Source organism: Diachasmimorpha longicaudata, chromosome 8 (assembly GCF_034640455.1).
Source record: "Diachasmimorpha longicaudata isolate KC_UGA_2023 chromosome 8, iyDiaLong2, whole genome shotgun sequence".
NCBI lineage: Eukaryota > Metazoa > Arthropoda > Insecta > Hymenoptera > Braconidae > Diachasmimorpha > Diachasmimorpha longicaudata.
This window is the reverse complement of record NC_087232.1, coordinates 3476978-3491156: the sequence shown is the minus strand read 5'-3', so window position 1 is coordinate 3491156 and position 14179 is coordinate 3476978. Positions and strand designations below refer to the sequence as shown.

The window sequence follows — 14179 nt, the reverse complement described above, 5'->3', positions numbered from 1 at the left end:
GGAACAATGAAAATCACCCCTTTGCTTGACCGGAAGTTCCCTCAATTTCCGAGTACCCGGTCTTTCTCCCCGAGGAAAACCCCCACTTATATTCTGAATATTTGCGAGACCATTGTCAACTCTTCTGTCCCCAGAGAATTCCCAATATCGAGCGTTATTATATCGACAATAAACAAAGGATTGAGCGTGGAAAACGAACACACGGGAAGAGTGACAATCGAGAGGGTTGGAGAATATTAAATGATGCCCCCAGACTTGGCGGAGACCGGCATTCCCTCATGCTGATGGCGGCACTGGAGAGGTGATTGTCATGGTACTCCTGCGCGATAGTTTCTTAGCACTTCAGTGTGTGGGTCTGTGGCCTTCCATTCTATGGGACTCCAGTGGCATCAAGACACGTATCTACGTAGCATACACCATCTTCATGGTGATCATTATCCACTGGTTCACATTTTCGGAATCCCTTAGCCTCGTGACCGAAGAAGTTGAGGATGTTCAGGACTTCTCCAATAATTGTTTCATGCTGTTGTCTATGATAAGTATTTGTGTGAAGGCCATTGTAATATTGTCCAGAAGATCTGAAATTATCGGATTGCTCACGGCTCTGGAGATGTATCCTCATAAGCCAATCAGCAGGGAGGAGGTGACGATACAAAATGATTTCAATCAGCAAATCAGGTATCGTAGCATTTTGATTAGGTCTTTGATTGTATTCAGATGGAAAATGGTTGCGTGGAATGAAGGATAATTCGACAGAAAATCCCATGTTTTCCAAAATAGAAAAAATGAAATGAGAAACTAATTTCCCAGACAATTTAAACCGAACGAAAATCTTTCGGTTCATAACGGTTTTTCTGTTGAAGGTTATACACACTCCTCTACGCTGGACACTTGGCAGTATTTGCTTGGCTCATCAGCATCCTGACGTTCTTTCAGGGAATACCCTTTGGGGTTTTACCGTACAAAGCCTGGATACCTTACGATTACTCAGATCCCATTGTGTACTGGTTCACGTTTAGCCTACAAGTGTTCAGTCTCTTCGCTGGTGCGAATATGAACATTGGTTTTGACACTGTTGTACCCGGATTCTTCATGCAGATCTGTGCGCAATTCAATATCTTAAAGTGCAGACTAAGAACGACTATTGATGAATTTGAAAATGTAGTTCTATCGGTTCCCGAGAAGACCACTTCAGAGTCAGCTGATGTTTACGAGAGGCGAATTATTGCTTGCGTGGATTTTTATCAGTCTGTTCTTGAGTATATATGCATACATTAATATTAATATTAATTTTGTTTCAGAGCATATTGTTTTTTAATTTCGATTTTTTCCTTTCGTTCGTAATCTGATGATTTTTTTGCGTTTTTATTTTAGAAGCCATTTGCTCGTCAATTTTTCGGTTTTATACACAACGATTTTGGAACGTTCTTTAACATTAACGTTGAAAGAAAAGGTAAACGGAAAAGATAGATCAGGAAAAAACAGGCCACACATCCAAAATGAGTTAAAATTCACAAAATGTAGCAGATTTCCCTTGATCTATTTTTGCGATGGTCAGTCCCCCGTCAGCCAAAATCAGGAGTTCTGCCTTACCACTGCCTACGGGGAACCTTTACCCTCAGTCCTGTGAGAGTCGACAGGAGATAATAAAAAGGTCCAATGTATGTACGTTGACAGTAGTAATAGGATTTATTTGAAGGGTCCGGAATTTATGAGGCGCAGTAAAACCCGTGACGACTAGTACTTCTATTATATATGCAAAAGACGTACCATGGGGTCCAGGTAGAACCCTTTTTAAAGAAAACACTTTTTTATTGCTCCTCACAATCGTCCGTTTGACAGTATTGGCTGACTGGGTCCATCCCTGACCCTCACGCTTTTTCTGTAGACGATTTTTGAATGTTCGAACAAAAAGTTATAGCTAAATAGCTAGAGCTTTTTTAAAGTGATGGGCAAATTCTGTTGGATTCCTCTAAATGGTTGGAAACGTCGGCTGTAACTTTTCAAATTCGAGTCATCTTTTTCATTCTTTTTGTCCCGAAAATCAAACAAAAAAATTAGCAAATTCAATTAACTTTTCTGTACACTAAAGAAAAGCACTGGTAGAAAGTCGAATAACAATCCAACAGAATAGTTTAGAGAACTCATTAGGTTTCTCTTAAATGTCTATAGGTTTTTATGACATGTCTTGTAATGACTGTCAATATTAAAAAATGTTATCACTACTGATGATAATTCTCAATTGACAATGTGTAAGTTTAGATTTTCTTCTTCAGGATGTCAGAAAAGGTAAATTCCATCTTCAATCCCATAATTTTCGTACAGTACTCGGCGAGTTCAATAATTATATGCGTCAGTGTTTTCATGATATCCCAAGTTCCACTTTTTTCACCGCAATTCATGTCTCTATTCATGTACGTTTCATCGATGCTCCTGCAGATTTTCATGCTCTGCGCATTTGGAAACGAAGTAACAATTGAAGTAATGTCATTACCATGGATGATTGGGGAAAGAGCATTAATTATTTATTTTTCAGTGTGAAAGCCTGACAGTCAGTATTTACAATACCAAGTGGTATACCTTGACGAATCGTGCCCAAAAATATCTAATTCTCATGATGGCTCGAACGCTGAAACCAGTCGTATTTATGAGCGGACATATCATCACTCTTTCATTGAACTCGTTCCGAAATGTAAGTAATAACATATGAAGCAAAATAACAATTAAAATTTTCACTTTCTCTGTCGATCTATTATTCTAATGCCTGCTATTTCCGCTATATGTTCTTAGCTTGATTAACGTATGCGATACATTTGATTCCAAAGTAAATGTTCTGATATGAAAGTATCGGACGATATATTTTTTAATAACAATTTTCCCAATGACTTTGTTCCCTGACTATTTTTTCCCGCGGTAAAATCGTTACCGACGAATTTCATTACACAAAAAAGAAGTTCATTAGAAATTGATCCTCTCGAACGTCAATTTTTTATGAACTTTTATTAAGAGATTGAAGTAATCATTAAATTAAAATGAATTTTTCAGCTCCTGAAACAATCCTACTCGGCTTATACGTTACTCCAACAATTTTCTGATTAATTATCACACGGGTTTGAAAAACTAGAGGGAGATATTGTTATTAATGAAACATAGACGAATAAATGCAGAAGTAACTGTTTAACAATTGATAAGTATTAATTAACACGTTAATTATTACGCAGTAATTTTTATAAGATCCTCAATCGATTAGACTCGTCATGTTTCCAAGTTATTCCCATGTTGTTATACAACAAACGACATAACAAATCGCAAGGTCCAGTGGCGAATTTTACATCAATGTATTTCTTCACCTTATCAGCTCTGCGTTTGAATCCCGATATCATAGGCAGACAACATTTAAGGAATCGGTTAAAATGTTAAGATCATTTTCAAAGGAAAATTGATGGAATAATTAAAAATAGTGTATCCTTTATCAAGGGCGGAAAGTCTTAACTTTTCAATTGATAAATTTGTTGATTGAAAATTATTGAATCGATGGTATGATCTATACCAAACCGTGAAAGACCCTCGACTACTTCTAAGTGTGTATGATCTTCAATCAATATTCATTCGAATTCTTGATTATTTTCCGGAAAATTTTTCAATTAATTTTGATGAACTAAAAAGGTCTATGCCGCTGGTAATAAAGGGATTAGTATTATCTCTCGTAATATTCCAGGGGAAGGTCACACACATTGGAGTAAAAAAAAATAGGATGTGGTTACACAGGAGGCGCGATGGTAAATATCTTTTGTGTACCCCTGCGCCCCTCGTACGGAAGGACCCGAGTCCCCCTCCCCGTTAAATCGTGCACACTCGTGAAATGCTGCGCGTTCGCTGTTGACAGTCTCGTACGCCACTCGCGGACGCTTGGTTTTTCATATTTAAAAAACCTTTGAATTTTCATCGATTTTCATCACTCTATCAGCCGCGAAAAATCTCACCGACTCCATAAATCTTTACTTTGATTTTTGTTCGGGTCTGGAGATCGGTTGAAAGGCGATTTTCAAGGGAAATCGGCGGGGTCTGCGAGATAAGGCCAAGTGGTCCTACAGATGAACTTTTGGCGTTGAATCGACATGGCGGTTGCATTTGAACGTAACGGTCGTCAACGGTGACAATTTCGGTTCTACCATTCAGTTGTCGTTCAAACGTAAGCCATTTCAGGTTGGACCGTTTCTCGGAGGAATTTATCTATTTGCAGTGTCTTTCCGAAATCCATTAGAAGCAGTTGGTGCACGTCAAGACAAGGAAACGGAGTGAAAGCTGGTGATTGCTGATTTACCCGAGATTTTGGAGTTTTTTGACATGGACCCATTCACGCAGGTAAGGCGTAGTTGTACTCTGTATTTTTCCGATTTTATTTCAGCAGCTTTGAGGGAGAAATTCTTTGGGGAAAACGTGGTGATGTAGTTTTGCTACAATTTGGCAGATGAGAGTAGAAAAAGGGGTGGAGATTCTTTTATTGGTTTTGATAACCAGATTTTTTTTGGGGGGTTTTGTAGGTATTGGGAGGAGGATTTTGGGTGTATTGGAGTCTGATCTAAATTGTGGACGTGATTAAATTTTTTTTTTGCGATTTAAAACAATACATTTTGCGGGACACTTGACGAAAAATAATTTTTTTCAAGACTAGGAATTTGGAAGGCAAATTTCGTGTGACCCGCACAATTCTGGATAAAAAATTCTGTACAATAATTTTTGGCAAATGGCTCATTAACAGTCCATTTAAATCGATGCAATAGAGCCATAAGAAGTTTCAGTCCGAGAGCCCTGAAACGAGAACTGTTCAAAAATACATCATCTCATTCAATTGCAGCGGATGCTAGAACGTGCGAAAGCACGAAGAGAAAAGTTGGACACGAAATTGTCGAACGCAGGTCACAATGTTCAGCCCAGGAGAAGTCCACTGAAGGACGCCAATGCCATCAGTGCTTTACAAGCTACGAGTAAGTTCATATACAAAAAAAAATCTCTTTTTTCTCCTGGTTTTCCACGATATCCATCTGACATTTTCTCCCTCTCATGATCAATTTTGTGAGTGTAATAAGGTTTATTCATCAGGAATTTCAGAAACAACAAAATCACATAAAGAAAGGACAAGTGAATCATCAGATTCAACAGTAAATGCCATTAAGTCAATGCACAGGGTCTCTGAGGAGATAAACAAACGTGATGTCACTCCTGATAAAGAAAATGGAAAAAATCAGCCGAAGAATGCCAAATCTAAGCTGCAGAGATTGGGAAAATTGTATTCAGGTAAGGTGAACTACTGAGTCATCGAGAAAAAACGAAAATGTACATGAACTCGTGCTGAAAGTCATATTGACAGTGAATTAATGATAGATAACATAAGATAAGATGTGCCTTTAAGATGTTTTCGGGTCCAGATGCAAACGATTAGGGGATTACGATCAGAGCTCAAAGAGTTTTCAGGCTCACACAGCTTGTGAGAACGTCGATTTGAGACTGAGATGATCTTTAAAAAAAATTGGCATTGAGGGTTATACCCGTCTTAAGAAAATTGAGGATCGAGATTCAATTGTCAGAGAGCCTCGTATTGAGGGCCAAAAAAAGGGGCCCTTGAAAAGTTCGCGATTAATTTTTGAATGGTCCTCCAGCCTCCATGTCTTCGAAAGTCGTTTTCAGGTTAACACAACCTCATTCTCAGCTGAAGGCAAAACAAATCTGTGAATTTTACTTTGGTTTTTCCCATTTTTCTAATATTATTTTCATAAAGATTTTATCTAAAATAATTCGTTTAAATCAATTCCACTCTTTACAGACGATAGTCGTGAACTGAGTTCTCCAATTCATCGAACAGAGGAGCAATTTTCAGCAGAGGATAACACAACAGAATCAAAGTACCCAAAGAGGGGAGCCAGATTGGACAGATTGGCCGCTCTAGCATCAGAGATAAACAATTGGGAGGACGATTTGTCCCATCCAACTTTAGTGAAAAAGGGTGAAAGTAAAGCTGAGAAGATTCAAGCGAAGATGAACGAGCAGGTGAAGGCTGTGCCCGATTCTCAACCCAGCACCAGTGGTTATGGAAAATGGAAGAGTAACACATATACGAAGAAGAAAACCGCGAGTCCCACGAGACAAATGAAATGGGATAAAAATGTTCTAGATAATTTGGTAATTATTAGTTTTATCATACACCCTTTATTGTAACTTTTATCTTCCATAATTCTCACATCTTTAATCATTTACACAGTCCGTGTAAATGATTTTTTGATAGAACGAACTAATACCGAAAATCGTACCATTTTAATTTCTAGCGGCACTATGACGTGAAAGAATTCACGATGAAAGTCGTAAAAGACGGTTTTTAGAGAAATCCTTACTAATGAATGAGCATTAATAATAATTTATTTAACATAAACTGTCACTGTCAACTAGTTCTTCGGGATATCGATTCAGTAAACATTCTCCCATTAGTATTTTCGTAATTAGTGTTTTGTGATTTATTCAATTTCAGTCTAATGAGTTCATGCGTTTCAGTATTTTAATGGTGAAATTATCTCTAAAATAACCACGGAGGGAGATAATGTCATAGGACCTTCTTTTTTTTATCAATTCTCTTCGAGATAATTGGCGTTATCAATGACAAATGATAGTGTATATTATTTCCTTCCCGAAAAAAATTACAATGCAAAATCATTCCTTTGTAATCGATGAGTAGAGAATCTTGTAAATACCATTTTTTTGCGAGAATCCGAATCGCGTGTGGGTTTTCCTCATTTTCGGGCGAAAAAATTTTACCGTTTATATGACGATAGTTGTGATGACTAATGGTGAGACCTAATAATATTCCAATTATCGTAAAACCGCGCTTCCGTCAGGAAGATATAATTTCCTCGAATCGAAAATTAATACTTTTGTCATTGAAAAATATCCCCGAACTGTAGCAGTCGTTCGTGTCCACAAAATTCTAATTAATTTGTGACAGAACTCCAAAAATCCCCGATGTCCTCTCAAACTGTCTGTTTCCCACTCAATCGACCAGTCGACCACTAATAATTATTCACAGAGGTGTAACACGAAAATATCCAAAAAAGCCTCAGCAGTAAATAAGAATCGTTCGAAAAAACTTTTCCAGGAGGCTCAAGGCTATACCCGTACAAAAAGCAATTCTCGCCTAGTGTATGACTACAACGCTTGTTCCCAGGAAAAGGAAGGATCTCCAAACCGCGAAAGCCCATTGAGAAAGGCACCCGGGGTAAGTTCCTCCAGTGAAAAGACGGCCTCGCCTTCAACGAAGGCCAACGGTTCGCCATCAACGAAGACTCCAGAGACGTCCAAGGGTATCACCAATGGGAGAAGCAGGTTTGGTGGTTACAATGGTTCTCCTAAAAGTACAGTACAATCTCCTGGTTCAGTTCTTAGCAAAGCTTCGTTATTTGAATCAAAAAGTGTAGCTAACAAGATCAAGGATCCCGCTGAGATGACACTTTCGGAGAGGATGGCACTGTTTGAGAAGAACAAGGGAGAGGCGCTCATTCCAAAGGCACCGTTGACGCTTTCGGTTCCTGCTAAGAAGCTGATGGAGAAAGAAAAATCATCGTCTAATGTCAGTTCAGGTGAGTGAAGGCGAATAGTAAAACTAGTAAATAGATGAGCAATGAAAATTATTCATTGTATTTTATTACATCAATGCATAAGTTTGAGTTCTCTTTTTACTATTCTTCTCCCTTCAGCTGTTTCAGACCAATCAAATCGTAATGGCGCTGGGAAACCTGCATTTGCAAATCGCCATATTTTTGAACAAGGTCCTCCTAAACAAGAATTGGAGAATGACATATTACGCGACAGTCAGGCCGAGAGAAAAAGGGAGTTGGAGATGTTAAGATCTCGGTTCAATCAAAATAAGGAAGTGGCCCAAGCAGCAGCTGGTTCCTGCATCCGTAAAAATTCCGAGTCCAATACATCGCCGAAGAATTCACCGGTTTGTCCTGTGAAACCCACTCCTGCTACGGTAAACCATACTTCAATGGTATTATCATGTACAGTCCCATGAATTATTCGTGTGCAAGTCCCATTTGCATCCAACTACATGAATTCATTCATTATAATCAAGAGTGAAAATGAGAGGTTTTTTTAAATGACGTGATAAATATTTTGTGGTCAATTGAATTTTGAGAACAAAATTTTATTTTACATTTCCGATCTATGAAATATTGAAAACCTCTACGTCAGAGGATTTAGGTGCTGTCAGTCGCTTTGAAATTTCGCAGAACTGCAATTGAAACTATTATGCTAACTGATAGCCCATCCTCACGTCGTTTAGCCTCAAAGTGATGAGGATAATTCTGCGAACCGCTCAGGGTAGATCACATTACAACACCGTGTGCACATAAATATTAAAGTGGTATATGATTTTATCTACCTCTCATTTCATCATCTTTATTCTTATACAGCTTGTGATATCTTCCATCATCACATGTGTTTATTTTGAGGCATACCTTCGAAATGATAACTTTCTGCCGGGAATTCATTCCAAAATTTGATAAGCTAATCGTATGCTATTACCCTTCAAGACAAACATTGTCTCTCCCCCTCTCCAATGCGACTAGTACCGGGGAAAGACCCCTAACTAACGGCTCTCATCTCCCACAGGAGCACGTGCCGCCAGCGCCTCCCTTTCCTTCTCCCAAAACGACCCCTCTCTCCAGCCGTGGGCCTCCCGCGAAGCGTCAACCACCTAACTCGCCCCCTCCATCTCACCCACTGCCCCCCAAGCCGATCTTCACAAACGTGAAACGGATAAAAGTATCCCCTCCTAAACCAGGTCACCTCTATCCCGACCTAACGAATCTCGAGTCCTCCGAGACAGAGACTACGGATACGGAGTACACTCTCGGCACATCAGAACAGGAAACTGCAACAGTTGATGAAACCTCCGATGACGAGGATGCGACTTACGAAGGCAACACAAGCTTCGAAACGAGTATCCTCCGTGTAGTGACGCAAAATACTCCTAAGAAACGAACAATCTCCTCAGATCTGGACTCCTCGACGTCCGACATATCGGTTTTAGAGGAAATGGATGAATATCTCGACGAGTGTCTAGCTCTCCAGGACTCCACACCAGGTCCTACCCCTCCAAAACAAAATCGTGGAATTGGGAGTCCCTCGATGACCTCCACCAGCTTCAAATACACAACTGGATCAGCCTTGAGATCACCTCTGAAGGTCACCCCCTCGCCGAAGCGTACAAACGATCCTTACATTGTCGATGGTGACAGTAAACTTCCCCTGATGCATTCAGTCAGCTTGTACCGAAAACAACAATCGCAAACCCCGAAAACACCCGCCAGAATGGTTACCAGGGTGATTGATTGCGATCAAGACTCGGAGAATTATGATTACAATAAACAAGAGGCTCTTCTCGTGCAGGAGAAGCTTAAACGACTGAAGGAGGAGGTGTGCAAGCAGAACACTATCATTGGACAGTCGAGTCAAGCATTGAATCTTTGTAATGCTACGGTTGAGTTCTGTGGATCCAGGGAACAGGTCGAGGGGGAAAGACTTCTCCTGGTGGCGACCCATCGCCGTCAGGCGGCTCACAACGAAATCCAGAGGCTTAAGGTAGGTAGATTTGGTAAATTTTATTGCACACCCGCTGTTCTTTATGAGTCTATAAATGTATTATCTCAATGCGCAATGGATACACATTTATTTGGCATGAGCCCACGAAAATTATATTTATGGACTGGGTCATCCCCTAGAAATTAATGACTCTAGTAATTAGAGAGTCATCATGGTCGCAGATTTGATTTTTGTATTTGGATTTGTCGCAATTTCGAGCATTCACGATAATTTAGTATCTGTTTAATTGCAATTCCTTATTAAGTCAGGATAAATTTTCTTACTGTTGTTAAACAACAAATTAATTCAGTTTCCTCCGAAAATTCAATGGAACGGTTACACTTATCTATTACCAATTGTTCTCGGATTGTTGTACATAATAGGTCGAGGGAACATTAAGACCGAGTGTACCTGGTGCTTCCGAGGTACAAGAGAGTGGATCCCTGACAATTTCCGCAATCACGCTTCCTCTGAACAAGGATCAGATCAGAAATATGGATTTATATGTTCGTCTTCACTTTTTATGTCTCGTCAAGCACCTCGATATCGTCATTGCCACGCAGGTGGTGCAAGTTGAGCCCGGTGACTCGTGCATCAGGTTCCCTTCAACGTTGAAACTCGAGGATCTTTACAGTGATTTTAAGATTAACGTAGAAGTTTATTCATTTCAAACGCGAGCTGAGATACTCCCCCATGAGGTGAAGTACCATATTCATGGGGGTTATTCTGGAGGTGGCAATGCAAAGAAGGGGATCAAGACCCCAAAGAAGTTCCTTAAACAGGAGAGCAGGCTGATAATGCCTTCTGTCCAGTCACCAGCTGGACCAAATGCGGTACGATCTCCATCCTTCGCCCTCACGGGATATGTTGTATTCAGTCTGAAGGAAGTTAGCAGACAACAATTCACCCTGAACAAAGCTCCCAGGAACTCAGTGCTTGAGGGCAAATTGCAGATGCATGTGGGATGTGAGTTGTCAGTGTCGGTAGACTACAGGGGCTTCTTGACAATGTTCGAGGATGTTTCTGGATTTGGGGCTTGGCATAGGAGATGGTGCCTGCTGAAAGGGGATACACTGTCTTATTGGAAGTATCCGGATGACGAGAAGAAGAAAACCCCCATTGGTAGTCTGGAACTGCAGGGGGTATCTACGCGAAATGTTGGTCTGGTTTCTCGGGATATTTGCGCCAGACCTCATACTTTTCTGCTGGAGACGGTCAGAGAGGCACAACCGGGAGATGTGGAGAGTCTGACAGTAGTGAGGAATGGAGCGTTGACAACTATTAGGTAAGTGTTTTTTCATTATCAAATTTTGCTTCAGAATAAAAGTTTTTTTTTATTCGTCATGGAAACTTTGGGAAGAAGATTTGTTTTCGGTGATGAAAGGTCGTTTCATGATGTTATTAAGACGGAAAAAATAACAAACATTTTATGTCGATCGAACCCAAGAAATAGATAACTCCTGAGGGTTTGGTTTTTTTCGTTTAGTTATCAATAGTAGCGCAATCATTTATCAAAGCTCTGACGGGGAAAATAGGATGTAAGCTCAGATAGTTTCGGAATTTTAGTAAATGAGTTTGTCTTGTGAAAGTTTTGACAGCGATTCTCCAGACCCCTAGTGCAATGTAAAGGTTAATAGTCTTTGAAGATAGCTCCATTCACATTAGTATTTACATTACCTACATTAGGAGAAGGAATTCGAAGGGTCATTATTCGAAAAATTAATTGTAAAACAATCTAACGCAGCAACTCCAAAGGAAAAATTTATAGAGCAAGAAATCAAATTATTTGTAAATTTTTCAGGTCTTTTTTTTTTGAATACGCATCACGGCGATGGTGTAGCTCATTACATGCATTGCATAATAGCACATATAACCGTCGTGATACAATATATATAAATAGTATCCACTATGGTAGATCCATGAATAAAACCATTAATTTTCAGATGTCATGTCCAGCTAATGAACCTCGTTATTCCCAATTTTCTATCCACGGCTGTCAAATCGTATCGAGGTAGAATCTATCTGATCAATAAATTTGAAACATGTTCCTTTCAGAAGTCTAATTCTCGTGGACATTAAGGAGAGGAGAGAATTCTAATTTTGAATTTAATTAAGTTTTTTGGACATAAAATACAGCCGTACTCATACGTTGTAGCTAAAAAAAAAACATTTAAAACGATAGATCTCCAAAAAATCGATGACAAGGGATCAACTTGTTTGTAAAATTTTCTCCTTTAATTTTTGAATCCTCACCGTAGCAACCGATTAGTTTATTACGAGCCTTGTCTAATAACACTTATTGTAGCCGTGATATAATCCATACAGTACTCACTGCTGTAAATGTGTTAATAAAACTTTCAATTACTTTGTTATCATGTCTCGCTAATGAGCCACATTACTACAAATTTTTTTTCCGAGGTTGTCAATGCTTCCTGAAACAAAGTCATTATCTGGTCGAGAAATGTGTAGGATTTTCCCTTCGTGAAGGAGAATTTATAATCAATTAATTGAACCCCCACGACAAACACTTAATCACCATATCGCTTCCATAAATTTCAGACACTTAATTTCTGCGGACACCAAGGAGGAGCGTCTGGAGTGGTGTTCGAAACTGAATCAGACTCTCAACTTGATACGTGCCTGGGGGGGGATGTCATCAGCAGTCCCATAAATCATCTCTCCAACGTAACACTTAAACAATTACTGATGAACTTTTGGTAGAAAAATACCATTATTATCACCATGGAAGTACATTTTTAACCGAATAGTAAATTAGAAAATTTTAGTCCATGACTTCCTTGATTACGATAAATAACAGATCAATGATAAATTACGATAATTTCTATTTTCTTTTTCCACTATCTTCGTCAATTCGTAACAGAATTGCCCCATTATGAGCAATTATTGTAAATATAAAAATCGTATGATTAATTATCTTATACACGTAACAGTATTTATCGTAGATTATGTACATGTGTTGTATCACCGGTACGTCTATTAACTATATATGACTATATAGATGCCTAACATTTTCTTACGATTTTTTATACTGCATTTATATTCTTGTATTGTGTTGAGCAATTAAAACAATAAATATTATCGTACCTCTTATTCGATGCGTATTTGTGATCCAATATCCAGTGAGAGATTAAATCACATCGTACTTTTATCCATCTTTGGTACATGATTTCATTAATTGACGAGGTGAGAGGTGAGTACAGGTGGGGGTAATGTGAGTGGAGATGGGAGAATGGTAGTCGAGTCCATTCAAGAAGGGATTAACAAAGTTCAGGTTTGACAGGCGTTAATAAATATTAGATTTATGGATAATGGGAGAAAAATTGTGCTTTTTTTCCAAAAACAATAATTATAAAGTTCTGCAAACTTGTCCATTCATCAATACATTTTTCAAATAATACATGAGTTATAAGTAATTATTATTTCATGCCAGTATTCTATCTTGCCTTAAAATTTAGTTCTAAATGAAGAAATACCATAATTTATTCATTTTTTTAAAAGGAGAAATGGATTTGTTTACCAGTTCCAATGCTCCTTGCTCAATTTCACCAGGAAATAATTGGAAAAATCTCTCGGAGACGACGATGTTGTAATAATATAGCCAGGGAAAACTCGTATTTTTCAAAACATAATTATAGAATTTCGTAAATCTCTCGATTCATCACTTCATTGGCCGAAGAATACACATGAAAAAACAACTCTTTAACATCATTTATTCATTAAACACGTTCCTTTATTTCTAATTAATTCATTCACATATCCAAAATGGAAAATTGATTTGTTTATCGTTAGAATTAATTGCTCAATTGCACCCGGAAATAATTGAAAATATATTTCAGGGACAATGATGTTGCAATGATAGAAGCCACAACAGAGAGAAGATATTCGACGATGGCCTGAGGCAACAGAATTATCCAATCATAAAAAAACAGATGAAGATAATCGCCCAAAGGTGTAAAATTGTGAAGAGAAACTACGAAAAAAAATAGTCTCATCGGTATTACATATTGCAGATATCTTTCATCGAGACATCATATCCCGTAACTTCTTACGTAATCAATTGAAATTTATCAGAAATTACCAAACTTCTGGATGCCTTCATCAATCACGACTATTATTACCGGTGAATCTATTTTACAACAAATAATTTCAATAAATCAATCAAGGTGTGAAGCATGTCAGTTGATTATGCAGCTGATGAAACGTCTCAAGAAAAAGTTTTCTCGATATTTTCAAATATCAGTAGCTCGTTTAAGTCAATTTTTACTATTTTAACAGTTTGGAATTTAACGGAGGTAGTAAATTTTCTATTACGCTCTTTTTTATGGCTCTTGATAGGCTCCAAAAACGGTAATTACATAAATTTTATTCTCTCCCATAGATCCGAAGATTTCTGTCGAAAGTCCCGCTCGATCTTACCCCTTTGCGACTAAAACTATAACTTCACTTGACATATATTCTCTCAAGAAAAAAAAATATGCATCAATAGTCAACGATTATAATTATTTGTGTAACAAACAATGAAACA

General features: G+C 38.4%; 2 protein-coding genes across 6 annotated transcripts; both read left to right on the top strand.

The window, feature by feature from the left end:
• The first annotated feature begins 273 nt into the window (after window positions 1–273).
• LOC135165119 (odorant receptor Or1-like) lies at window positions 274–3374 on the top strand. 2 transcript variants are annotated; one of them, XR_010299429.1, is made up of 6 exons: window positions 274–678; window positions 864–1259; window positions 2277–2481; window positions 2537–2692; window positions 3046–3169; window positions 3251–3374. XR_010299429.1 is itself a non-coding variant. In XM_064126088.1 (5 exons), the coding sequence occupies exons 1-5, from the start codon at window positions 311–313 to the stop codon at window positions 3097–3099; spliced, it is 1179 nt and encodes a 392-aa protein (XP_063982158.1). In that variant the 5' UTR covers window positions 274–310; the 3' UTR covers window positions 3100–3232. The 2 variants fall into 2 exon arrangements, 1 of the variants encoding a protein (XP_063982158.1); XM_064126088.1 differs by lacking the exon at window positions 3251–3374 and having other exon boundaries at window positions 3046–3232.
• A 539-nt stretch (window positions 3375–3913) lies between these two features.
• LOC135165106 (anillin-like) lies at window positions 3914–12744 on the top strand. 4 transcript variants are annotated; one of them, XM_064126058.1, is made up of 10 exons: window positions 3914–4192; window positions 4265–4365; window positions 4859–4988; window positions 5104–5298; window positions 5825–6180; window positions 7145–7625; window positions 7743–8020; window positions 8662–9633; window positions 10017–10918; window positions 12193–12744. In XM_064126058.1, exons 2-10 carry the CDS (start codon window positions 4348–4350, stop codon window positions 12302–12304), a joined length of 3444 nt encoding a protein of 1147 aa, XP_063982128.1. In that variant the 5' UTR covers window positions 3914–4192; window positions 4265–4347; the 3' UTR covers window positions 12305–12744. The 4 variants fall into 4 exon arrangements, with proteins under 4 accessions (XP_063982128.1, XP_063982130.1, XP_063982129.1 ...); XM_064126060.1 differs by having other exon boundaries at window positions 3914–4365; window positions 7145–7371; window positions 7459–7625; XM_064126059.1 differs by having other exon boundaries at window positions 3914–4365; window positions 7214–7625.
• Window positions 12745–14179: the final 1435 nt, after the last annotated feature.